This window comes from Acanthopagrus latus, chromosome 3 (assembly GCF_904848185.1).
Source record: "Acanthopagrus latus isolate v.2019 chromosome 3, fAcaLat1.1, whole genome shotgun sequence".
Lineage (NCBI taxonomy): Eukaryota > Metazoa > Chordata > Actinopteri > Spariformes > Sparidae > Acanthopagrus > Acanthopagrus latus.
Window position 1 is genome coordinate 23,350,906 of NC_051041.1, and position 27,962 is coordinate 23,378,867.

Here is a 27,962-nt window from a genome sequence, read left to right on the forward strand (position 1 = left end):
TCCATACATCGCATCACTCAACCTCATCCGTGAGGATTCACTGGTTTCCTTTGTCTTTTCAGAACATTTACAGAGTATTTTGGGTCGGTCAGACAAAACAAGCAATTTGGACTTTTGATGGCCATTTTGAGCCATTTTAGATATTTTTTAACCAAGTAAACAGATGATGAAGTTACAAGAAACACTGATGAGCCACAATATTTAAACCACTGACATCTTAAAATATAACAACTTGCTGGGCAACCCTTGTAATCCTGACATTTATGTGGATGTTGCTTGACACATACCTACCACCTAAACACTGTTGCAGACCAACACGCTCCTCGATGGCACCTACATTACGTCGGACAAATTGTTACACACCTTGGATTTGGATTTGTACAACAGGGGTGTTGCACTAAATTTTCATCAAGTTTCATTACACACAAATAGTCAACATGAGTGACTTTGTTGGATTTCTATTTGAACTGGCTCGCTATAAGCCAACAGTGTGTATCTCATCTCTCTGTAATCGCCTCAGTTTGGAAACAGCTTTACTTTGTTTTACTGATCTAAATTTGACAGAATAAACTGTAAACATCAACTAAGGCCGGATGATGAGTCAATACTATCATGTTATTGAAAATAATGTTTTGACTGATGTTGTGATCATAATTTTTAGCCACATCTCCTAGGACAAATACACAATAAGTACTTCTATTTCCTCTCAGATGCATTCAGCTAGAGGTGATGTAACATGTTTGACAAACCTCCATAAGTCTGTATCTGGCATGCACATGATTAGTTTCAAACTCAAGTCTTCTAATCGGAACTGGGTCTTAAAAGTGAAGTATCCCCTACTATCACATGCGCTCCAGTGTGGTGTTAACATAGCCAGAATTGTTTGCTCTCCGGAGTTCCACAAGACATCTTAATAGCATTCTAGCCTGACACCAACTGTTACATAAGACCCTCAGCCCCCGACGAGATCCCCTGCTCCACTCCCAGCTGTCGACTGTTGACTCACTAAGTGGGAAAGAAAACTGGAGGAAAGATGTGCTGAGGAGGCCGCGGGGGCCACAGGGAGAGAGGAAGGATATTTGGTAAACACTCTGATGTTTCCTCGGCTTAAATACCACTTCCAATAACGTCAAATCATGCCTGTGATGCTTTTCATTCATCAGCATTTTTTTCTGCCATGGTTATTATTCATCCTGACTTCTTCCTTCATCTGTAACAAACTGTAAATGCAATTCCTTCATAAGCTATTTTTTCTGTCGTGAAACTGCACCCACTAAGCAGGCTATAAATAGCTGACTTCCACCTGTCTGCCAAAACCAGTGCTTATCGGGAGAACAGTAATCCAAAGGACACTTTGGATTTTCTGAGAATGTCGTTCTCGCTCGAACACGAAGAATGACTTCATTTGTGGTATTTCAGACCTGGACTGGAGGTGTCTGGCAATCCATTTAACTCACCACCAAGATAATGAGCATGGTGCCACAGCCAAGCAGTAGCACCGTCATGCAAAACCTGACTCAAAAGCCGATGTACCTTCGGGCAGCCTTTGATGAAACTAGAGGAATTTTATACTGTGCATGGCAACGAGATGCCACACACACACACACACACACACACACACACAACACTATTATTCTCCTCAAGAATAGACAGGAAAATGATTAAATGAAACTCCCCAAATTTCTATGACATCACAATAACAATGGAAAACAGGGCTGTATGTAAGAGGAAGGCATAAGACAGAAAACGACCCCATTTCTGGAAACAGAGGGGAGTAGTGAAGATGGGCCCGCGAGCCACTTAAAAAGCCATTTGTTCCACTGTATCTCAGGGCACAGCAGCCTTATTGGAATGCACCATTGATCCCCATTTCCTTTCTCACTTGAACCTGCCTTCTACAGCTTATTGCTTGATAAACTCCCACCTGATCCTGTCTGCCAAAAGATGTACAACTGTCCTCCCCCACTTTCCCATTAGTGTTGTAGGGACTCCAGAGTGGAGACTCAGACTAGACGATACCACAGTATGGAGACATTATGTATTAAGGTTACAAGTTTCATGGAATAATTATTTTATTGTATGAGAAACTGCAAGAAGTATCCAAAGTCTGGAACGTTAGTTTAAGAGACAGATAAAAAATCTATTAATTTGGAAAAGTGTACAGGAAAAAATATTGCCATCTAAATACAAATCCTAATGATCAAATGGTCAAATATAAATTCATTCATAGATTTTAACTCCCATGAAACATTTCCAGTTCCAGCATTTAGAACCAACTTATTAAGTATTTTTTGTCAGATGTGTTATTGGATTTAACTGGACCTGCACTCCTTTTTTTGCTAATGTTTAACTTTTGGTGAGGTTTCACAAATTAGGCTAAAATTGACTTTTACTTTTAGGCCTTACAGCTGCAAAAAAATTACAAGCAGGGATGTGCTCTTCTATGACATTTAATTACTGCTGTGTTTTACGTGGACAATAGTAATCTAACTAAATGTTTCAGGTCAATATCAGAGGAGGGCCTTGTGTATTGCTGCACAGGTGTAGCATAGATATTTGTATTGACAATGACATTCTCACACACTCACAGTGCCTTAGGAATGTCCTTTGAATGAACAAAATAAGGAGGAATCAATCAAACCGTCAAGTGTCATTACTCAGCAACAGTGGAATCCAACATTAAGGCACTGAATAGCAGGTTTTTTTGCACCAGCCATGAAGCTTGATTTTTATTTGGTCATTTGCATTTACGTAGGATGTAAAACTGCACATACACCATAGGAATTGGCTATTGGTTATTGAAACCAGGAGGTAAATGTGGAGAAGTAAGAGTTACCCTGTGAAAATGCAGAAATCATCTTTGAGAAAATTGTTTACAAATGTACTTAAGGGTCCAAAAGTCTGAGAACACTCGTTAAAATACTTCTATCTTGCATTTGGTATGATTGTCATACAATCTATTTTCCTTAAGCCTAACCATTGGAGTGAGAAGCTGCATCACTGGGTTGCGCTCAGGTGATTTATTGGTTATCTTTGGCCTTCACTTAGTTCTTGCAAAGCTCTGAGGTGTGTTTGGGCTCATTATCCTGCTGCAGTTTCGGTCCTTCTCCACAAAAGGTACAAACCAGAGGGTGTAGCATGTCTCTGAAGAATGAAGTGGTGCTGTGGTATCATTCTCTCTCCTGTTCCTGTCCTTACATACAGCCTTCTGTTACTGCCATCATTTTTAACTTGGATTCACCAATAAATAGGACTTTTTTTTCATAGTGAAATGCTGGTGTTTCTTAGTCCACCTCAAATGTTTGGCCTTGTTTCACCTCCTTGGAAGTGGTTCAGAAACTACAAGATATCCTTCATTTGACAGGACTTTGCTTATTTTGTGCTGTTTATTTAGCTAATTCCGTATCTGTGATGATATGGTTACTTTTCTATATCTCATAGAATTAAGTTTGAACTACTGATCTTCTGACAGCGTCGCTACTTTCTCTCTGATGCCACACTTTAGATACAACTGATCAAGTCACATGCACTTCCCCCTTAGAAAACTTTAGGCCCAACCCCAATACACCCCTTGCCCCTAAAGTTTAATGTCTTGATTCTTTTTGGGACAGAGGGGTACATGGACCTTTTCAGACCTGGGTAAGTGTCATCTTAAAAGTTGAGATTTGTGTTAAAATGCCTTTAAACCAAATGGATGAAGAGTGAAATCCCCATGATTGGTTTTGAGTTGTTAGATTTTGAAACAGAGAAAATAAATGGTATGATAGTGATGAAGAGATAAAATAAATTATCTAATTATTATATTTCACTTTGGTATTTCTTGACTTGACTTTCTTGACTTTTTTCAGTTAAATGAAATGAAACCCGGTGGTACAGAACTAGCATTTAACATTTTGCCTTAAACCATCTTCAGCTTGTTTCTTTACACAGTTTATAAAAGGCATAGCCAGGTAGACAGAGATTACCAGCATATCTGAGAAAAATACTCTCAGTTTTCCTTGAATAACGATCGTAAGAGAAAATATGCCGTCCCTGAGCACTTCTCTTCACTATGAACTGTCTTTTGTGTTGCCAACGCTTGCCATCGAGTGGCTGCTGTGAGCAAGGGTCAATAGTCTGTAGAACCAAGAAGCTTATCATGAGGACCTTATAGACGAGTGTACAAAAGCCCGGGTCAGGTCTCAACTGTGGCTCTTTTTGAGCAAAGTGCTGGCTGAATGTAGAACACCCTGAAGGAGCACTCATGAAAAGAGGAGGTGGAATGAAGCAATGCTTTCATTACTTTTATCTATTAAATATGTGTTTACACAGCTGACACTCACATATTCTGAATCCTGCAAGAGGGCACTGTTTTTAGAATTTGAAAAAGGTTAACTCAGTGAGATTAACTCCTTTTCACTGGTATAAATATAACAATGACAGGAGGAGACCCACAGTTCAGTTGGCTGTTTTTTTGTTTTGTTTTGTTTCCTAAAATGATGACTATATAGGAAACATACTTTCTATATCATTGCCTCTTGATTTTATGCTTAATAATTTCCATTCATTCTTACTCTAAACTCTAATTCTAAGAGATCATAAAATGTGGTACTTTGGTGCATAGAGTTCCCTCCACTGTTTCAGAGTGAGAATGACAGATATGCTGGTGTAAAACATACATTATACTTTAGAGTTTTACGCTCATGTCCACTTTGATGACACAGCGAAAATCGGTGAATTGCTGTACAGTAAAGGCTGCACTTTGGTGCCACATGAAGACATGCTGCAGTTTCTCTTCTTTTAGCAGTTCAGGGATTGTTTCCCAAAAGCATTTCAAGGTTAAGATGTATCAAAGATATGATGCAATGTTTTTATTGGATGCCATCCAAATTGTGTAGACTTGGGTTAATAGACTCGCCAAAATGCTGAAAATGCAAATCTAAAACGTCACTTCAGCCATCTCTATGGTATATATATATATATATATATATATATATATATATATATATATATATATATATATATATATATATATATATATATATATATATATATATATATATATATATATGGGGGGGGGGGGGTTGATTGTGCTTGCTATACTGTTAAAACCTGAATAAAATGTTAATCACTAAGGTGAAGATGAGCTTCTGTATTTTCTGTTTTCTTTTCATTCAAGATGCATATGCTTTTTACCACATGCTTATATACAGCAAGTCTAATGATGAAAAATGAAGTGATCCACAGTGGATGAACTGCATATTCATAGGAATTTTTTGCGCATAATATGAGCTTCAGAGTACAGTGTTTCTCCAGCAGCAGTTAAATCAATCAAAGTTCACTTTCTTAAACTGAATTCTACCACGGAATATGAATTATAATGGTCAGCAACTCAACATTAAGCTTTGTTTTTATTCTTCCAATAGAAATCTTTTCTTTGTGTTATTTACAACACTAGTGCTTTGTGTTGAATGTGTTTTGAATTAAATCAGCGTTTATTAAAAGTTTATTTGAAGTATACCCAGTATCCTCTTCAGCACCACGGAGAGCCAGAAGCTCTTCAGCGCTGCTTTGGGAAGCGTACGCTTAAGTGTTTGTAGAGGAAAACTTTCATGAGAAAATTGTGCTTTTGTTCAGTATAGACAGCGTTTTGATCAAGTTTTTGGGTTTTGAAAACTGACTTCTTTTTTTCAGTCGGCTGTCAAGCTAAAATGCTTTTGTTATATTTTTGTAAACTGAATATCTTTGGCTTTAAGACCACTGATTGGTTAAAAAAAAATAAGTGATATTGAAGGAAACTAAGTTGCAGTCCAGGAACATCCAATATGTGCGATGAATACTTCAGCAGATAAAACATTGCCAAGAGTAAGAGTTGAAACATTTACCTTTACTGAAGTCTTTGGGATCCAGTGACAGACTGTATCCTGGCAGCGTCTCCAGCAGCAGCTTGTAGCAGGCCCTCCAGCCGGGCTCTGGGATGGTGGGAGCGACACACTGCATGGCTGCAACACGCTTGAAGAAGGCAGACTTGCGATGGAATCCGATCAGCTCGTAAAGCTCAGACAAGATACTGTAGCGTTGGATCTTCTCCTCCTCTGACAGCTGCAGTTAGAAAGACTACATTAAAGTCCTCTCCACTCCACTCAAAACTGTCTTTCAAATAATGTTACTTCAATGATTGAGCTAAACCGTGCAGAATGACCTTGTGCTGAGTTTGTTCTCACATTCACCTGCTCAAGGGGTAATTGATTCTCTGTGCTCACCTTAGCTCTCAGTTTAACACTTGGGCTAAGCAGGACTTAGCGAACAACTAAGAAAATGATTGGAAGCCAATCATGGTCCAATATGTAATTATCTCCTTGGTGTGATGTGGAAACATGAAATCCTGAATGCCTACACACTGAGACAATACTTTTCAGTGCAGTATGAGCACTGACTGTTTGAAAGTTACATTCAAGTTTTGACATGAACATGTGCATATCCATAGACTAGACATGATTTTTCTATAAAGGGAGAAGATGTTCATTTACTTTTGGAGAAATAAATATATCAGACACAAACTAATATTCAAAGCAGAGCATTTTTATGCATCTTCATTCATGTCTGGAGGGGATGTTACACCATCAAAAACAGAACTATTTAATGCCCCCAAGGAGCAATTTGGCTTGCAGATATCAGTCAACGTTATGAATATTAAATACAAAAAAGAATAAAAGTGTCAAACCACCGCATTAAACATACATACACAAATACACATTAGCAACATAGGTTAGCACTCATGTATTTGTTGTTATTCATTTGTCAGCAAAATCATCAGAGAGCATCGAAAAGGATAATTTAGAGGATTACTGTACTTTTACTAGACTGCTTTTTACGTACATTTACTTGTAAATAAACTGGAATCAGGCCTGTATGCACTAATTTATAACACAATAATATCATTTTAAGTGTATCACAATTTAAAATGAGATGCAGAGAGGGTGAATTGCTGAACACAAAGGGCAAGCCTAGAAATTTCATTGGCTGCATAGGTCACATAATGGAACAAGAAAAAAAAAATCTAAAAAAAAGAAAAACAACAAGATTTATCACTTGAATGATAAAGAGCTAAAAAGGTTAGACTCTGTGGGGAGAAAAGGCAAATTCCGTTATAGTGTGCTTTTTTCACTTATAGTGAGATGTCCTGCAGTCACCCTAATTTAACTGTACACCACTCGGCCACTGGCTATATTAATCATCCTGTGCAGCTGGCAGAGCATTTATTTCACAGTCAGAAGGCGTACCTGTCCCAGGTTGATGTAAACAGCGTTCTGCAGGAACTCCGAGGCCTCCCTGGCCCTCTTCTGAATGGCCAGCACCCTGACCGCTTTCACACAGGCCTCCAGCTCGATCACTCCTGCATTCTTGTACTACGAGAGATAAGAGGAGGAGCGGGGGAGGCTCTGTGTTAATGAAAAATTAATAGCCCGACAAGGGTCGCCTCGACTTCTGCAACCCACCTCATAATCAGAGGGAATGTTTTTCTATTAACATACGACCACCCTCATCAGTCACTGCAGACGTGGGATGACCGACAAGTGTGATAACTGGGCTCCCCCGTCGCTCATTTTTAAGGGATTCCCATACACTGCTCCGTTTTGTGCTTCCACTAAGAACCTGAGCTTCGGCTGCTGATGCTTCTCACCGTGTGCATTTTTTATCTTGCCGTCCCTCAACTTCCCTCCACTTCCAGCCTCATTGTCTCCTTATTAAAATTCAATTAATATCTGAATGGCTATGTGTTGAGATGTAATTTAATTCTAAATGAACTAGTTACAGGTAAAAGGGCTGAGGGAGGTCAGCGCAAAAAGGCAATTATAATAATGAAGATAAAGCAGGGTTGCTTCTGAATAGTTTGCGAACATAATGAGCCCATTCAGCTTTCCTTAAGCATTAGGGATACTTTAATAGTATTCTTTGTGACTTTGTACAAGTACAGTGGTCAAAGCAGAGCAGGGATGTATTGTGCCATGAACAAATATATAATACGTATTGTTTTGTCTGTGCAACACTGCTTTTAAAAAGGTGAATACTGTGTTAAATAGAAAATTGCTTCTATTTCTGGAGCGTGTCTTTTTGTCCTCATGTAGCATTCAGAAATAAACAGCTGCTGTCAGCATATACTGGTCTGATACTAGTCAAACATGATTTTGTCACTGCCATTGCACTCCATCAAAACAAATCAAATACTGCCCCCTGGTGAGACTGAGAGTTATAACTACACAGGTGTATCGAAGCAGCCTGATGTTGAACACTATCACGTGCAGTATGACTGTTTATCTAAAGGATGGGGGGACCTGTTCATTTCTACCTAGATCCCCTACAAGTAGTCTTAGGTGGCACCAATCTTTATTTCCTTAAATTGGTAAAGAAATCCAATAAAGATTGTTGATGTTGAAAGAACTGGATGGTCAGACACTGTGGCGTCTTTATCCTGTTTATTTATTCAATCTAAAGAGAGGAATAGCTATGGCACCCTTCTACTTTAGATAGTTCCAGACTTCTCTGCTTAGTCTATGGTAATCAGCCCTTACGCCCATTTATTCCTACTGAAGATGTAAATCTTTAAAAACAGTTCATGAATTTGCTGAGTCCCTCTGGGGTCATGTAAGGAAAAAAAAACCTGGATGTGGAATAATAATATAATATAACCTATAGTGATCCTCCAGCATCAGGGCCCTTTTTGCTGCATGAAGCAAGTGTTGTTGCTAGTTTTAGACTGACAATCTTCAAATGAAGTGTGTGAGGTGCTTTGCTTCTCAGAGTAGCAGAGAGCGACTGTAGTAATAGAATAAGCCCTTGATCTAAAGTCAGTATCGCCATGTTTCACCTGTTACAGTTGCAAACAAAATTATTCAACCCCCATTGTATTTCAGGTTTATTGGCAAAGTGTAACATTTTTCAGGTCTTTGCAATAAACTAATCACACAAGAGCAGTTTTAAATAGTTAAATAAAACTAATACAAAGATTTTGTCCAAAGTCAACACTAAATCCTACTTTCAATAATTACTGCAGTCTCAAAAATATTCAACCCACGAATAGAATTTCTCATAAGAACACACATTTGCAAATCAGATGTGGTCTCAAGCACACCTGATGCAAACAATCAAGGGCTTCATTAGTTGCATCAGATGTGCTTCAGATAGAACACCTAAAGTACCTGGACCGTTGACCATGATGTCTCATTACATGTTATGGCCAAGTCAAGAGAATTGTCCAAAACGTTCAGAGACGAGATCATTGCCTTGAACAAATAAGGACAAGGATACAAGTTGAAAGCGATACAGTTGGAAGCATAGTTCGCAAGAATAAATACCTGGACATGGCAGAAAGAAGAAGCTATCAACTGCTGCCACCAGAGTCCTGAAGAGGTACGTGGTCAAAAACCCTCGACTAAAAGCAAAAGACCTGCAGCAAGACTTGGTGGCAGCAGGCACTGTGATTTCCATGCACAAACTCCAAGATGTACGCCACTACTGACCGAAAAGCACAAGAAAAGTCGGCTCCAGTTTGCTAAAAACTATATAAATAAGCCAAAGAGGTTTTGGGATTCTGTTCTGTCGAACGATAAAACAAAACTGGAACTTTCTGGGCCTATGGATCAGCAGTATGTCTGGAGGAGGAAGAACGAAGCATACACTGAAAAGAACACCCTGCCTACGGTGAGGCATGGCGTTGGCTCAGTGATGCTCTGGGGATGCTTCGGTTCCTCTGGCACTGAAAGCCTGAAGCGTGTGAAGGGCACTGATTCAAGATGGATTCAATCAACTATCAGGAATCCTTGGAGAAAATGTCATGCCCTCTGTGAGGAAGCTGAGGCTTGGGACCTTCCATAAGGAAAACGATCCCAAGCATATCTCAAAGTCCACCATGCCTTGGTTTCAGAAGAAAGAGTGGCCATCAGTTGCCTGACTTGAACCCCATCGAAAAACTCTGGTGGGATTTGAAAAAGTTGGTTGCAGCACGCAAAACCCAAGAATATTAGTGAGCTGAAGGCCTAAAATTTCTCAAAAACGCTGTCAGAAGCTGGTGTCTGGCTATGCATCAAGTTTGCAGCAAGTCATAACAGCAAAAGGGTGCTCTACTAAGCACTGAGGATGATTGTCATGAAGGGGTTGAATAATTTTGAGACTGCAGTAGTCATTAAAAGTGGCATTTTGTGTTGAATTTGGAGAAGCCACTTGTAATATCAATTGTGTTGAGCTATCTAAAGTGTTCTTGTTTGATTTGTTTTTTGCTAACAGCTGCTAGTTTGTTCATTTTGCCAATAAACCTGATTTGCAGTGGGGGTTGAATAATTTTGATTGCAACTGTATATAGAGGGCTCAGTATTCGTACAGTAAGATGTACCTTCACAGGTTGGTTTACAATGCATAAACACTTTGCTTAAATGATTAAATAGGATGCTTTCAGTCATTTCAAAGATTCATTTCATGCACACAGTAATGTAGTTGTGGCAAACATCATGGCTCATTTAGGTAAAAAAACTTTTGTTACAAACAGTACAGAGGATCCTCTCCTGAGGAAACAACAGTGACGGTCTACAATAAGTGTATTTACTCCAATGACAGTAACACTGGTCGAATTATTGATCAAAGAGTTCAATAGTTTATGGTCAGTACCTTTCCATAGTAGGAGATTGCCTCTTTGTATTTCTCGATAATGTCCTCCGGACTCAGGCAGTTCTTTGCTCGTCCAATCTCAGTGCTGGTGTCTGCACTAATGCCGTTGGCTGTGAGGGCACCTACACTCAAAAGAGGATGGTATATCATTAGTCAAGAAAAGACAGCAGGATGAACGTCCACCAGTCCGTCCCACCACGAAATAAAAGGATAACACAGGAGTGAAAACAGGAAAGAGGGGAAGCTTAATCCACCACTTGGTCTTATGAGATATTGCCCTGGCTACCATTCGCCACATGCATTTCCATAGAAAATTAAAAAATGAGATACAAATATAAGTGTTTAAAATGTTGTTCACAGAGCAGGATGGTATAACATGTCTGAACAGATAACAACAGGTAATGGTTTTATGAAACTATGTGAAATGTTTGTTCTTTTCTAGGTTCTGCCCACCATATTGTCTGTTTAAAACTTAATGTAAAATCTAATTATCCACCAACACCTCCCGTTCTCCCTTACACTAGTACTTTGTGATGATATTCTGAGGCCTCTAAAATCTGAGATGTGATCAGAATGTAATCCATGGTTAATGTCCCAGGCAGAGTTAAACTCACACCTGAAATATTTCAAGAGCACAGTGCATCGCTCGACCAAATTGGATTATAGTATCAGTACCAACTGAGAATGCATCACCTAGCAATGGGGCTGTGTCCATAGCAACAATATAGTGCTATCACTATGACAAATGTGTGAATAATGACGTGCTGAATTGCTAGTTCTTGGGTCAACTTTACACGCAACATTTAAAAGAAAATATAAATTAGGGAATAAATGAAAAGTTTAATAAAGTTATTTGATTATTTGATTGAGATGATCCAGTTACAAAATCTAAGTACAGTATGTGACTTGGTTTCTTAGGCAGTGAAATTGTGAGGTTAAGCAATGATGAGCATTCAACAAGCAGGAAATCAAAGTGTGCTCCAGTAATGATGGACTGCCATCTGCTGGTGTTTCAGCAGAGACATGATTGAATATTCTACTAACAAATTACAAATACTAAATTATTTTTATGTGATTAATAAAAGTATGATGGGAGTTGTTAGATAAATGGGGCTTCAATAAATAAGGCATAGAGGCACCGAAAAGAGGTCATTTTAAGTGTTGTCTTCAACTGTGTAGTCATGTGATCATCAAAAGTGTGGCTGTGAGAAAAAAGCAGTAAATTAGAAAAAAAAAAAGTTGATGGTAAACAAAAACAGGAGAACACTACCTGCTATAGGGAGAAAGGAACATTAATCAATATACAAACAATAAAATAAACCTTAGGAATCAGGGGGCTGATGATGTAGGATGAAAAATGACATCAAACACAGGCGCATGTGAGCGGAAGCAAACAAGTGACTACAGGAGCTATGTTGGTTAGACATACCATACCTGGGTCAATGAGAACCTCCTGAGCCCCTACAGACAGAGAGAAAGAATGCAGATTCACTCCATGACGCAAGGCGCAATGTTAGCAGTGTTAGTCCCAACAATGAGCTAAATGGCTGCAGCTGTTTTCTTGAAATGTGTGTTCATCAAAAGCCATGACAAACATTTGGTGTGCAATTTACTTTGCCAAAACAAAGTTAAAGGTATCCTGGGAAGATTTTATTCTGTAGTTGCGGTACAGAGCTGTTTCTTTATGAGTAGGTCCTAGTTTTTTCACATGTCACTTGCTGTTTATGGATATTCGCTATTTGAAAAAAAATCTGTTAAATTCTATACAGGGGTACAGGATGCTGCTGGTAAACAGCAGGGTCTTGTTTCTAATAAACAGATTAAGATAAAAAAGAAAATACATTTTAAAAAATCAGATTATATGATATGAGACTGATACAAGCACTTGTTTATTCACCGATACAAAATCCATTTTATGTTGTATCGGAGCCCCATTTTTATTTCCCTAATGCATGCACACATACAGTCATGGAAAAAATTATTAGACCACCCTTGTTTTCTTCAATTTCTTGTTCATTTTAATGCCTGGTTCAACTAAAGGTACATTTGTTTGGACAAATATAATGATAACAACAAAAATAGCTCGTAAGAGTTTAATTTAAGAGCTGATATCTAGCCATTTTCCATGGTTTTCTTGATAGTAACCAAAATCACTTAAGTTCTTACATCAATAGCTATGGCACTGTACTGCCAAAAACACTGCTTTTAAGCATTCCATGTTTTCTTTTCTGTTTGCTTTAAACACATGATACACACAGGAGTTAGTACTTGATTGCGTAACCATTGTTTTGATGACTGAAGCCATGCGTCTTGGCATGCTCTCCACCAGCTTCTGACATTGTTCTGCTGTCACAGCAGCCCATTCCTGTTGCACAAATTCAAACAAATTTGCTTTGTTTTTGGGCTTGTGGTTCTCAATTTTGAGTTTGATGATTTTCCATAGGTTTTCAACTGGATTCAGATCTGGTGATTGAGCAGGCCAAGGCATGGTGCGAATGTTGTGGTTCTCCATCCAGGCTTTAACTGACCTTGCTGTGTGGCAAGGGGCATTGTCTTGTTGGAAAATCCAGTCATTCGAGGCAGGAAAGAGTTTTCCAGCTGATGGAAGAAGACTGTTTTCAAGAGTAGCCCTGTACATGACCTGGTTCATTCGCCCTTCACACAATTGCATTTGCCCTGTTCCACTCTTACTGAAACAACCCCAGATCATCACTGATCCACCCCCATGTTTTACTGTAGGGGCAAGACAGTCTGGTTTGTAGGCTTCTCCAGGCCTCCTCCTAACCAGTAAGTTAGCTGGAGTGGGCATCAACTCAAAATTGGATTCATCACTGAAGAGAACCTTAGCCCAATCATCAACAGTCCAATCCTTGTGATCCCTAGCAAAGAGTAACCGGGCCTTCCTGTGCCTTTCGTTGATGAAGGGCTTCTTCCGTGCTCTGTGTGACTTCAGACCAGCTTCAACAAGTCAGTTTCGAACTGTCCTTACCGAACAAGTCACATTTCTCGACAGTGCCCACTCATTTTGAAGGTCCCTGGAGGTCTGACGACGATTCCTGACACAGGAACGGACGAGTGCACGGTCATCTCGTGGGGTAGAGAGACGTTTCCTGCCGCGGCCAGGTAGCAATTTGGTAGTGCCGTGTTCGGCTTGTTTTTTCTTGTTGTAATGAACAGCTGTCTTGGAGATCTTTAGTTTTTTTGCTACCTGTCTCTCACTCATGCCAATTTCCAGCAGTGCCAAGATGGCTGCCTTTGTGGCTTCACATAATTCTTTTGTTTTAGGCATTATGTGAGAGCTGACAACTTCTGAGTTGTGCTATGGCTTGAATGTAAGCAGGAAACCACTCTAAGCCTTTGCATGTGCAGTGCTGCTTATGACATGAAATGGCCTCTTATATACCCTGGGAATACAATTAAGCTTAAGAATGTCAAATAGGACATAAAGTATTATGTGATCAGCTGCATTTTTTGTCGTGTTCATTGTATTATACCTTTAGTGGTACCAGGTATTAAAATGAACAAGAAATTGAAGAAAACAAGGGTGGTCTAATAATTTTTTCCATGACTGTACATGCATGCAGAGGTGACGCCATTATCAAAGTTAACGGCTTCAGACGATTCCACTGATAATTCTCCCAAGATCAACAACAATGAGCCAACAAATGCAAAGAAGAAGAAGAGGAGTGCAAACTAGCAAACATGGATATAAACAATGCAGGCTTGAGATTATTCTGAAAAATTCACTTTGGAAATGTTTTATGCGACAGGAAGTCCTCCAGGATACAATGTGTTTTGGAAACATCACTCTGTTTACTTGATAGGAAACTCGACCAGTCACCTTTAACATATGTACAATCATATAACAATTAAAATCAAAAAATTTAGTTAATGCCATTATACAGTATGTTATGTGTGTGTGTGTGTGTGTGTGTGTGTGTGTGTGTGTGTGTATGTGTGTGTGTGTGTGTGTGTGTGTGTGTGTGTGTGTGTGAGTGTGTGTGTATATAAATTGTGTACAAATCAATTGCCTCTAGAGCTAAAATAATAATTAAACAATAATTACAATAATAACAACAATTTTAATAATAATCACTTATTCAATATCATATATTATTATTCATTTACATTACTTTGTAGAAATGTGTTTCCACTTTGATATTAACAAGGTTTTCTTTGTAAATTTTGTGCCATTAAATCCAAATTAATTCACCATGATTCCATTCATAAAAGGTTTAAGAAGGGACAATATCCAAGGGCTGAACACTTTTTATAGGCACTGTAATTCTCCTCTTACTATTGAGTACTTAATAGATTTCTTGTTTGCTAGGTACAATAATTTATATATCTAGATGTGCGCTATGAAAGTGTTTACTGGCTAGATGCTAAATTGTGTTTCATTGTACTGTTTTTTTCTGTGTTAAATGACAATAAAAGTTTAATCTCATCTTTAATCTTATCTAATTTAATTTCATTGTAAATCTGATTATAAACATTTTTAAACATTATCTTGAAAATAAGTAAAATCATCTAATTAATTATTAGTTGCCATCCTTGATCATACAGCCCTCAAGTATCATCCAAGCATCATAAAAGCAGCATGTTATCTCTGTTTCTATTTACATTGGCACTGGATAATTGTCTGCTGATTGACCAGTCAAGATTTATTTTCCCAATAAGTGTTGTCATGCACAAAGCAGTGTTAATATCACACCATGTTACTAGCATGTTAGTATCAAACTGGACAGATTAATTGATGTCAAGTTTTAATTCAACTAGCATTCATTAGGGTAAATAAGAGAAGCTTCAGCATTTTAGAAGCTAACATCTTAAACTGCAAGAGGTCCAAGGAAGCAGCTTAGCTGAGCAAAGCTTAGCCATGTTTGAGTTGATGGTCAGCAGTGAATACTGTCAATCAATTTCGGCTTACTTCAGATATTATCTCGTCCAGACCACAGTTTCTATCAGTCTGGTTACAGGGTGACATCACATGCTCACCTGGTCTGTGGCGTTTCCCTGCGTCTGCTGGCTGGGAGATGCTTGGTTTGCGTCCTGCAGTCTTCCCCGCTGTGCCTCCAGGGTAGTGGAATATGACAGAGGCTGAGCACAAACCCTCCAACGCAGCTGGACAGCAAAAATCATACAAGACAAATGGTCTATCTCTACTTTGTTTTCAGTTTTCTTTCAAAGATTTTACTCTTGAAGGAGCTTTAAAAAGGGTTATTAAAGTACAACAACCTTGTTGGTTACACTGCCCCAACTTTTTGTTAACTACTGTTGCACTCACTACACTACATGGAAGAAAACAGCCATAAATAAAGATAATAGGCTCAAACACAGGTAACTGATCAGTAGCTGATTCTAAAGCCTGGCCAAGACATCAACAAGGCCAGTATTATTGGTCTTATCACAGATATACACATAGCTAGTTAGTAAGCACCTGGTCACTACTCTTCAATCACCAAATAATAATTTGTTTTTGCATGTGTTTAGGTTAAAAACACAAACTCTTAAATATCAACTGTGGTAATTGTCTCAATAATCCAATATGTTCAAAACGCCAGTTAATACATTTCAAAGACAAATCAAGACAACTTTGACAAAGAAACAAATTCTAACCTTGTAAATCCCAGTTAATACTTGTAGGCCATCATTATCCAGACTTACCACCCAGCCAGAGGAAGTCATTAACCCCCCTGAGCAGCTCCACAGCCATGTGGTAGTGGACCAGGGCATCCTGCAGCATGCCTGCCTGGAGACACAAGTCCCCAACATGCTTCCTCATCCGTCCCTGGCAACGCTTCTTATAATGTCTGAGAGACAGCAGCAAGAAAAGGGGAGAGAAATGTTTTTAGAGGATGAATGCAGCAGGATGAATGAAGTGGCTCGAATTCTCATGGTTTCTGCCCCTTGAATTGTTTTGGTTTGGGATTCATAGAAGGGACTTTTCCTCTCTTTAAACACAGCTCTGACTTTCTGTTATCGTCATTTCTTATGTCAGCAGGGTGCCGGGAGAGGAGACGGAAGTGAATCTTATCAGTCAGCTACAGAGGGGATATATAAGGAGGAAAGCACAAGCGAAGGGGGAGCAGCTAAACATGGACAGAGTAAGAGCTGACACAGTACAACCCTGTAGTACAAATACAATGTCAGGGACTCAGGAAGGAGCAGCTTCACCAGGATTCAGGGGAAATGAAACTTTTTAGAGGAAAGTCATGAACCCCACTGTGGAAAACATTTAAGCACTCTCAGAGACTGGGAAGGTTATGTGGAACAATAACATGGATCAACAGGTAATCAAGGACTCGAGGTGAAATGGAGCCATGTATAATGTTTCTTAGCTGTATGAAGGCACATGTATTTTAACTATATCTTTAAACATCTATTCTGAGACGATATATTATACAGATATTATATAGATTATAGTATGCTCTCATGAATAAAGACATGAGATTAACGTGTCGCTCCAGCTGAGATAGCCAAACAGATGAAAGCCCAAACTGCGCCTTCCCAGTCGCTGGGATAGATCTCAGCATCATGTACTGCGGCAAATTAAATTCAGTAGGTTCAAACTATCAGCACTTCCTTTGAAAAGGACCATACCAGGGTTTTTTGTATATTTTAGAACAAAAAATATAATGTAAATGCTATTCAATTACAATGTTTAACGTTAAGTTTGAACATTTTCAGAGGTGTGCGAGTGTTTGTTTAAAAAATGGGGGTGGCTACTGGTTTCGGTTAATTTAAAACAAATGCATGTGTAGTTAGATCTTATGATAACACTTCATTTAACAAGCCTGTCATTTCCTGAACCTTTTCTAATAATTTCCACAAAGTCCATTTAGTAGGTTTTAACTGGAGCTTTTCCATCAAGAAAATTCCAATTTTCACTCTAATAAGTACCAAATTACATTGTTCTTAGAAGGAAGCTTCATAGCAATATACTGGGAAATTATAAATCCATAAAACAAAGTGTTATAAAGTTCATCTCTCTCCGTCATATAACAAAAAAGATGTTTTACATGTTTCCAGTTATCGCAAAACAATTTATGTTGTATTGTATACATACATTTAAATGAAACATAACCAAAAATATGGCGATAATATTCTAAGGCCATCATCCAACAGGAGTGAACACAAATCTTCTTTATCCATACTGTGTAGAGTTACTTCAAAAAACAAAATGAATGGCTGTATAAAAGATAAATGGAGTGAGGGAGTGAGGACGGGAAGAAGTAGGTAGATAAATAGGTAGGTAAAAAGTGGCTACCAGGAGGGAAGGAAGGCTGCTAGTTATTAACAATACACATGATTTGTTGTTGACAAGCAAAAGCACAAAAAACACAGATGTGGTCCTTTAATTAAACCCTGAACCCTCCCTACAAGTAGTGTAAAAAAGTATCTTATGAGCCAGGACTGAATAAGTAGTCAATGGGCCTCTGTGTGTTTTCTTTATTGTAACAGTGTCAAACACAAGATTGCAGAGATAAGATTTAAGTTAACTAACACAATGAACTGTAATGAAGTAAATCAGGCAATTTAGGCCTCATCTACTCTGATGAAAGAATATCAATTAGGATATGGTGGGTTGTGATGAGCCCAGATTCATTCATGTGTAATTTAGGCAGTTGCTAGTGTAACTTTTGTGGAGTACACAATTTAGCTAACAGTGGTTAAATTTCATCAGCTAGAGGGATATTTTGGGATACAAATCATCTCTTATCTAACATATATCAACCTTGTTTACAATCAGCTTGTGTATTAACTCAAACCTGTGGAGGAGCAATGAGTTTGGCTTGGAGTCATGAGCAAATGCACAACAGCACAGAGGGCTGGGTGTTTCTTTCAGGGCAAAGCTAAAGCTGATGGGATCGATACGGGTTTACTAAACTTAAGTGTCTAACATCTCACCTTTTCACACCCAACAATAAACTCACAGGACAGTATGAGAGAAGAAAAGAAGAAAGACAAATAAACCAATTTAAACAAACCAAAATGAACACAGCAAAAATCGAAAGACAGATTTTTGAGAGGTGAATTTCTGAGCTGGAAAGGCAGACATATAACAAGCGGCCCGACACAAAAACAAACGTTAACAACTTGCAAATCATGCAGTATAACACATTTACTGACAGCAATGGACACAGAAGCACTCCTTAAGAAGCCTCTAAGTGCTTTTGGGGGTTATGTTGCTGCAAACAGAACAACTCACCTGCTATCAGTGTCCAAACCCACAAAGTCCTTCTTCTCAAAGGGAACACAGAGCAGTGGTATCTTGTCTCCTGACTTGTCTGTGGCCCGGTCAAGCCGCTTGGACTCCAAAACAATAAAAATGGACTCCACAAAGTCCTCCACTCTCTTCTCTACGTCAGAGCAATCTTCAAAGTTTGGGTAGAAGGCCACATCTGTCCGCTGTTGCTCTGCAATCTCACCCTGCAGCCCAAACACCAGCAAGCGAGAATCGTACAACGTGGAACTGTAGACCTCCTTCTGGCCGTGGAAGCGCTCTGCGGTCTGTGGCCACTCTTTGGCTGGGCCACAGGTGGTGATGGAGATGAGCCCCACCACCTTGCGGTGCGTCTGGAAGTCTCCCCACTCGTTGTTTTCCGGCAGGTAGTGGTGGCGGTAGCGGATGTAGAGGAGACGCTGCGAGTCCCTGATGCTCACCTGGCTCACGCTGGCGATGCGTTTGTAGATCTTGAAGAACTGGTCCTCGGGTACGATGCCGACCGGCTGGACCACCACTAGTACCGTCTGGTGGTCCTCGGCACACTGCAAGTAATCTGGGACGCTCATCTTCACATGTGGCTTGAGGACACAGAAACACAAACATTTATAAGAGCTGATCATATTTCCCCTCTTTGCTTCATCAATTAACACACACGAACGTTCTTATTCATCTTATAATTCTCTAATTGCTCTAATTAAATTTCATTCACCTCCACTCTGCTGGTGTGAAGGAATATGTTTAGGGGTAAAAATCTCAAAACAAAGCAGGTAATGTCTGCATAGAGAGATCACCATGTAGGTGAGAAAATATGTTTTTGTATTTTGTGTACTGCTCCTTTAACAGTAAAGCATTCACAGACATAAACTTGATAATGAAGGCTCAGACGAGCACAGGTTGTGTCATCACTGTCAGAGAGGATGACTTGTGCATTCAGTCCCATATTCTTGTGGCTAGGTTATTTCAAATTTGGCCCATTCATAATGTCTGTTACACTAACAGCTGTGAGCTGTGTCTGTGTTCAGTGTGCCGTGTACACCAAAACAGCTGCTGATGTTTGAATGAAAAAGTGCTGCTTGGACCCTCTGATAAACGCACGGTGAAAAGAAATTGATACCAGCGACCCCTTCACAGTCACAACCAGGGGTTTCTAATTAAATGGAACGCTACTTTTGCCGTAAACTACAGAAAAGCACCTGCTTCTGTCTTCGCTAACACATAACAGTAGTGGCAGCTAAAACTGACAGCTTATAATTCTGTTACAGTGCTCAAATGTGACGAACACGCGGTTTGCAGCGAAGGGGAAGCCCTCCTGTCATTAGCTTGTATTTCGCTTATTTTATATAAAGAGAAAAACCTTCCGTGAAGCTACACTGTCGTTTCAAAACAAGTGTTGTAGCTAGCTTTGCTTAGCTAGCTAACCTCTGAATTGGCTTCTCGTGACAGTCACACAGTAACAACGCTGACCGAAACAACGACTTAGTTCCTGGACATATAAGCTCAGTAAGCGCTTTATGGCTTTCATACTAACGCTGTCAACATTTAATGTAATCTCACGTTACCTTAGAAGCAACCTGTCAAGTTTTGCAGCTTCCTTCTTTGGACCAGTGCTTGCAACACCAGGCAGCAACACTCGACGGTCAGCGGTAAAACTTCCGGTTCACAGTTTCAAAATACAACTCTCATTAGACCATGAAATGTATCTTGAGGTAAGGGGAAGCGAACAATGAATCTCCTGATGAATGAAAAACTTTATTTAAGATCAGAAGGACCTTGTTGTATGCAATCCAGTCTCAAACATTTATAAATAAAAAAATATAAATATTCTCTCAAAATCAATCAAATTTTGGAGTCCAATTAAGCTAGGGAGAGATTTAAAAATACATACTAAAGGATAAAGGGTGGATAGAAAATAATGAGAATAATTCTGTTCAACGCCATTTTTGCCCAAATAAGCACTATTTCTTTCCACACAAGACGAGGTGCGTCTTTGACGCGAACATGCCACTTGAACTTTCGCTTTTATTTTGACATCCGAAACATTTTCCTGCATTCTTACGTTACCTTGACTATTTCTTTCTATTTTAGCATTTTCTTCTTCTGTAAAGTCTAATAATGCTACTACAGCGCCACCAAACAAACAAATAAGGTACTGCAGTTAACTAAAACCTATTAAAGGATACCTCCACCAATTCTACATATTAAAATGTTTCAAAGGGTTATGGGGACCTACTCCCCTGATTTAAACTTTACTTACATAAATTTACATCTTAATGTATTTGGTTATATTTTTTACATTCATATAATATTTTTCATCTTTATCAAATTTACCTGGATTTTATAATTACTAATTAACATCAAATAACTTTTGTTACATGAATTAAGTCATCAAATAGCTATGCATTTAAATTTAGACTAACAAACTTCAGGTCTAAAAAAACACACACCCACACTTTTTTAATCATGATCAACACACAAACAACGTATTTATAATAAAGCCAGAATTCAGTGGATCAGTGAAAATTTGTAGTTCACATGCAAATTATGCTGTGAATGCACTAGCCCTGGTGATCCATAGTGTTGAAGACATTATCCATGTGACTGTATTGGTAACAGAATATTCCACTGACTTGCAAATTAAATATGATCCTCCTGCTGGTGAGCATCGTCTTGTAAAATTCCTCATTAAAATGTGGATAATAAATAAAAGATAAAACTAAAAAAGTTTTGTATCACTTCAACTGATAAATCTGAAGAAATACCAAGACAGGTAGATTCAACTCCATTTTATTTTATTCACCCATAAATCGCTTTTCACAATCTTCTTGGAAGACAACTGCATTTTATTCCCTGTTTTCTTCATTTTTTGGCCAAGGGGAATTGGTCCAAAAGCAAAGCAGGAGCTCAGAGAGAGACATGGAATGTCTAAATCATGGTTGATAGTGAATATACATCAATAACAGGCAAACAACTACAACCATCAACTTACAAAACAGTGCACAAACATTGTGTGTGGAGGCTGTCATTACTAGGGATCCCAAACCATAACAGCACAGTTGTGAAAGCAGGGAGGGTTTGACAGATGTTACGAAAGAGAGGGAAACCATGTTGATCTCAATTTATTTAAAAAAAAAAAAAAAAAAAGACATGCGACCCATTACATGATTTGTAAGTTGAGATCGCATAACAGAATCAATGCACATACGTAAAAGCACAAGTAAGTGATGCCTTCATTTTTCCCATGTGGTCAGTGTTCCCTAAAGCTAGCCTTAAGACTTCAGTCAGGTCAATTGAAACATACCAGCTTTGACCCTTAAGTCTGTGTTCAGAATGAGACAGGGTGTCAGTGCATAGTCACATTAATGCATCTTTACGCCCAGGACAATCAGTGAAACTGTAACACAAAATAAACAGAGGAAGGAAAAGCTACATGGCTGAAAGCTGTTAGATTCACATCATTTCAGACTCATCATTTACAATCAATAAGGAAAAGCTTCCTTCTAGGTGTTTGGTGTCTTTTTGTTCAGTCAGTCAACAATACAGGATCAAAGCTTTCAAGTTATATGGATTGTGGAAAACAGCAGAAAAAGAAGATAGCAGGAAAGTACTAATACTATATTGAATATCCACCTGCAAATGTGCATTTCAGATATATATTGGCACCAAATGTGACACTAAGAAATGTGTTCATCTTGCTCCACTGGATGCTAGAATTAAGCAGCTACCTACTGGAAGTTTTTTTTAAAGGAATATACCAACCTTTTTACTAAGTTTGGCCCATTGGTGACCATATCATACCTAATCAGAGTCTTTAATACCCAAATTAAACGTGTTTTGATGTTAAACACTAGTGGTAAAAGCCAGGATTTTCTGAAATACTGAAGCCCAAATACCTCCCCATGAAGACCTAACGTCCTCAGAAATATTCTGGTGAGGAAATACTGAAGGTTTTCGTGTTGGTCTGTGGAGTAAATTCTAAATACATAGCTTACTGGAATCTGCCTACAAAATAGTAAACATGTTAAAGATTACCCTCTACAGGTCCTTATACTCCCCAAAGGGAGGGGAAACAAATATTTATTAGGTGTCCCTCAGTGGTCATATCTAAAATTACATTAACTAAGACTAACTTACACTTGCTTTATATTTCTTAGACATTTCCACAACTTAGCTTAAAGGTACCTTGCAGAGTGATTGACCACTAGTAGCACTGAAGAGCAATGTTTTTACGGGTGGGTCGCTGTTTTGTCGTTTGTTGGTATCAGCCGACACACACTCCTGCCACCAGTTTCACATTACTCAGATCCGACAGCAGTAATGTTCAACGAAGTGTAGCAATGTGTTCATAAAGATAGAGAAGAAGAAGACTGCAAGCTAGCAAAACACGGATGTAAACAATGTGCAACGTGAATATTTGTTAGATCACCTATGCAAATGTAACGAATGATATGCACTCAACAGGTTTGGTATGCCTTGAGGACAAGGTCTTTCTGTTGAGAATGTAAACGTCTGTTTACAAATAATGCCACAGGGTACGCCTCTAATGTGTCGCAGACGAGAACTAGTTTCTAGTTTCATCAAAGTGATTTGTACATTATCGAAGTAGGTCAGATGAGCACTGGGTGCCTATAAGGTGACCAATGGACCAAAATCACAAAAAGTTTTCTCATGCTAAAGAGACATCCTTAAACTGCTATATTCTTCATTAATTGGGTTTAAGGACACTGAAGTCCTTGCTACTTCCGTGTGCATTTGCATCCATGTGAAGTACAAATAGTGCGCAGTCATGTGCGACATGGGAACTTGAAGGCTACAGAAAAAGACGACACAGTAGTTAAGACTGAGTGATGATGATCTGTTTGGTCTGCAGAGGAACAGGAAGATTCTGGGCTGAATGCTGTCATCCAGTGGATTAGTTTAATCTCCAGCGATCATGTGGCCACATCCAAGATTAGTCGACCTAATTACAGCACATTTAGACACCTCATTGATTCCTAGCGAGACTAGGAGCACTTAGAAACACTAGTCTGTCAGACGGGGAAAAAAAGGTCTGAAAGAAATCAAAGGAAGAACAGAACAAACACATAAAAGTATAATAGATTAAGACTAATTTAAGAGTCTAATGGTGCAGTAGGGGGAAAATGTGTCTTCGGATTAGTTGAATACAAGATATTTGGCATCCTTCATCATGGCATTGAAAGTGAGTGGACACTGCCAGTGGTGCAGATAGAGACTGAATAAAGGGCCTCCATTTGGGCAAAGGGTGGATGGGTGGGTGGATTGGTGGTAGTTTGTTTGGGGAATGGGGTCAAGATGGAGCATAACACTCCGCCCTCCTCACGCCAGTTTCAGAAATTGTTCCACTGTATCTGCTTCCACTGCCTCCGAAAACATTTCATAGTTCTGTGAGGAGAAAGAGTGCGGATCAGAAAACAAGAAAACAGAAATTCCTCAGTCAACAAAAAAATAAACGTCATGACCAACATGCTTTACATGCTAAGCAAGTTTGTCTTATTCATGCCTGATGTGATCCTTGAACCTGATTTGCTCACTTGGGGGCAGCAGAAACGAGCCGTAACAAAACACTGACAATGTCACCTCTTCATGGTTTTTGCAAACTGGTAACAAACAGTTGACTATTTACACTTCCGGTTGTTATGGAGCAACATCATCAGTCATGTGAAGTCCTGTTTTTGCTCACCAGTTGAACGCAGATCCATAATCTTAAGCTGCTAAATGATCTGCTGTGTTCACCAGGTAGTTGTCAAAAAAGAATAGGGTTTCCACATAGACTCCTCCAGCCTGCTGCACCAACTATCTTATTAACATAACTTTGCATTTGTGCTATAACTTAGGAAAAGAGGGTTCATCATATAAGTTAGCTAAAAGTGGTTCTGTTTTTGTTTGTTTTTTCATTTATGAGGCATGTCCCCCTCTACTTCAGTTGTTTAGGAGAATGATGCAATGCATTTTCGCTGTGAAGCCCCAAAAATGTTTTGTGGACTAACGACTTAATTTTCATTTTTGAGCAAACTTTTCCTTTAAGATACAAATTTTACACCTTCCCAGAGGAGGGGGAAGTCATGACGTGAAGACTGTGCTGTACTGTTACAGGAATTTGAAATACATGGGACAAATGTGATTTTTATGGTTAGGGTTAGGGTTACATTTTTGATGAAGACACCTTTTTACAGTTATAATATATGCTCTCTGTTAGACGATAAATCAAACCATAACCAAACTTTGGCATTTATATATTGCATTTCCTGCTGCTCATCAACAGCTGTCGTTTACGTTAATATTGATATATATACCTGTTATGCAGTCAATACAGTCAATGGTTTAACATTTACAAAAATACTTTTAATTATTTCATGAATTTCGAAATCAAAAGTGTATGTGCTTTCCTCACCCCACAGTACTGGTCTTCATTGAAAAGCTGGGGAGGCACTGCCGTGGGGTCACCTGCTTTGCTTCTCATCTCATCCCGAAGCTCCCCGCCAACAGAGATGTCCACAAGCTCATACTGGATGCTTTTACTGTCAAGGATTCGTATCATTTCTGCCTGTTGGGACTTCACCTGGAAAGCAACAGCACTCATCAAAAGAACTGCGCTCAAACTCAGCATAACCACTAGGAACCAGTCAAGTCATTGTAACCTAAGCATATTATCTAGATATTGACATTTGCCATCATGACTCAAATCCTGCTTCTGTAGCCTATATTTCTTAAAGAGTAATGGCTGTCATATTGTCAGAGGTTTAGTCCATGTGATAAATAATAAGCAGGTGAGGGCCATCAAACGACTGTTCAAATAAACCTTGTAGTTCTATTTCTCTTCAAGGGCAGAAGTAAAGAGTTAAGACATTATCCCAGACACAGTAAAATTATATCATGTAAGTACTGTACTTTTTGAGGCTGTACTTTTAAAAAGCAGGCTTTATCAGGCTCCTGGATGATAATTAATAGACCTGGTGAAATGAATATGCGCTGCTATCTTTCTGGCCGACTGAGGAAGTTGGGAGGGGGTGTTTGTAAAGGGGACCACACCTAAGCACAGCACCAACTGGAAACACACAAGCTGGCATTTAGTCCACCAAGTTGAACAAGAGTTGTTGTAAAGCCAGTGTCAAGTCCTTCAAATGAAAAAGGGGAACTTCCTTTTGCTCATTTCACAAGACAAAGAAAAAAGCTGACTCTGTGGTTTAAAGCATTTTTGAATTGGGTGAAGAACAAAATTAGAACAGATGACAATTAATCATACAACTGAATATAGTACAAAACATTTTTAAAATGAGGAAGTTATTCAAAATGTGACACACATATACGTCAAACTTTTTGATGTGTAATTCCACCGTAGGTATGAGATGCATTAAAAAAGCAACTACTACTAACTGATACATTAAACCATTAGAAACGTGCGCGACACAAAGGCAATTGCATCTTAGTGGGATTACTTGGAGAAATTTTCATTTTGGAGACAGAAAAAAGTGGTCTTGCTATCATTTAAATTAACTGAAACAGGTCAAACCCAATACATCATACTTGATTTTCAGTATCTAATTCAAATTAAAATTATTTGTAGTTAAAACTCTAATGGCTAGTATTCAGAAGCATGTTATTCCATCATTAGAAGATGTGTGTTTTTTTGCCTTTGGCTCTATAATACTTAAATAATACTGAGTAATAACAGTATGAGAACAGAATAATATGTCCATGCAGCAGGTTTTAAAGCAGACAAACAGGATGTCAATGGCACATAACCAATCATCATCCTCCTCTAAAGGCCTCTACCACATAAATTAGGAAGTTACCTTGCAGAATGATTGCACATGAGAGGGTTAAAAGCTAATGCACGTCACAAAACTTTTTTCCACTACATGAATTCCTCACAACTAATAGGTACCAGATGTTCAGCGCAGTGCTTTGCCACACACTGTTTTTTTCACAAATGTATTCCCACAAAGGATGTCACACTTTACAACATCAGGTTGTTATTGTCTGCAGGCAGTCAACCTCTTCCACTCATCCTAATCCTAATAGATTCAGTGGAAACTAATGGCAAATCTTCATTACCATATCAAGCTATTTAAAAGTATTCTGCTTACCAACAAACACATACACCAACTAATATAAAAGCATGAGTTTTCCTGGACAAAAGGGTGTAATGGTAAATTCGGCTAACATATAAACTACCAAGCAGCCCTTACTTAAGTAACCTCAGGGGTTTCTACACTTGGTTTCCATGCTAATTTGCCACCAAGCTACAGGAACCGGGACAAGAAGATTGACTGACTGGTGCGCTGAAATTCATCTCAGACAAGCGTTGCTGAGTGCATTTTATGTATGCAGGACCGGTTGACAAATACTGTTTGTACGAGGCCTAAACATTTGAATATCAGCAAAGTAGCCTTAAATTGCCAGATTTTTACACGAAGTTTGGCGTACAGTCCTCAATACAGGAAACGAATGCATATGGTCGCCACATTCAGCTATTCCGGCCATCCTTGCATACAAAAATGACACTGTGACAGCGTCACATGTCAGGGGAAGTGATACGGGTCATTTTATTGAGCATACATTTCTGCAAATAGCTTGCCATTATGCTCGAAAACAACATTTTTTTTTTTTTTTTTAAACCCAAGATAACGGAATTTAGGTGGAAGCATTTACCATGTCGTCGCCCATGCAAGTCTTTCATGTTTTGTTACATTTACGACTGATAACTCTCGTCTTCGTTTCGCCTACGACCGGCTAATGCTGACGTTGAAATGGGCAATAGCTGAGCAGCATAGGCCCACTGCACTGTTAGTCAGGGGGGAGCTCTTACTGATAGGGTGCTGGGTGTGTCAGGCAGACGGAGCATTACTAGCTGCCGCCGTCGGAGCTTGCAACACAAACACATCGGTAAGGTTCATGACATTGTGGCCGCTCGACTCACCGTCCGTGAGGCAGTAACGGTGGTGTAGTACAGTTTGATCCCCATTGCCGCAGGTCCTTCCGCTCTCTTTGTGTATCTGCTGCCAAGTGGCTTTCTCCCTCGTTTGCGTCAAGCGGAACCGTTATCGATTTAAAGGTAAGGAAGTTTGGAGAC

General features: G+C 39.1%; 2 protein-coding genes across 4 annotated transcripts in view; both read right to left on the reverse strand.

The window, feature by feature from the left end:
- Positions 1-20,527, reverse strand: part of trappc9 (trafficking protein particle complex 9) — a 207,940-nt gene extending 187,413 nt beyond the window's left edge. For 2 of the 3 annotated variants that reach the window (XM_037093056.1, XM_037093058.1), the window contains exons 1-8: positions 20,431-20,527; positions 18,854-19,449; positions 16,309-16,454; positions 15,640-15,765; positions 12,076-12,102; positions 10,642-10,763; positions 7,263-7,388; positions 5,865-6,081 (exon numbers count right to left, since the gene is read on the reverse strand). In XM_037093056.1, coding sequence (XP_036948951.1) covers positions 5,865-6,081; positions 7,263-7,388; positions 10,642-10,763; positions 12,076-12,102; positions 15,640-15,765; positions 16,309-16,454; positions 18,854-19,437 — 1,348 coding nt within the window. In that variant the 5' untranslated portion in view covers positions 19,438-19,449; positions 20,431-20,527. The remainder of the gene's footprint in view (positions 1-5,864; positions 6,082-7,262; positions 7,389-10,641; positions 10,764-12,075; positions 12,103-15,639; positions 15,766-16,308; positions 16,455-18,853; positions 19,450-20,430) is intronic. The other variant, XM_037093057.1, reaches the window with a different exon arrangement.
- Positions 20,528-21,639: 1,112 nt separating this feature from the next.
- On the reverse strand, positions 21,640-27,962 carry sh3bgrl3 (SH3 domain binding glutamate-rich protein like 3). Its single transcript, XM_037093690.1, has 3 exons — positions 27,810-27,962; positions 25,281-25,448; positions 21,640-24,271 (listed from the first exon to the last, which is right to left on the reverse strand). The coding sequence occupies exons 1-3, from the start codon at positions 27,852-27,854 to the stop codon at positions 24,206-24,208; spliced, it is 279 nt and encodes a 92-aa protein (XP_036949585.1). The 5' UTR covers positions 27,855-27,962; the 3' UTR covers positions 21,640-24,205.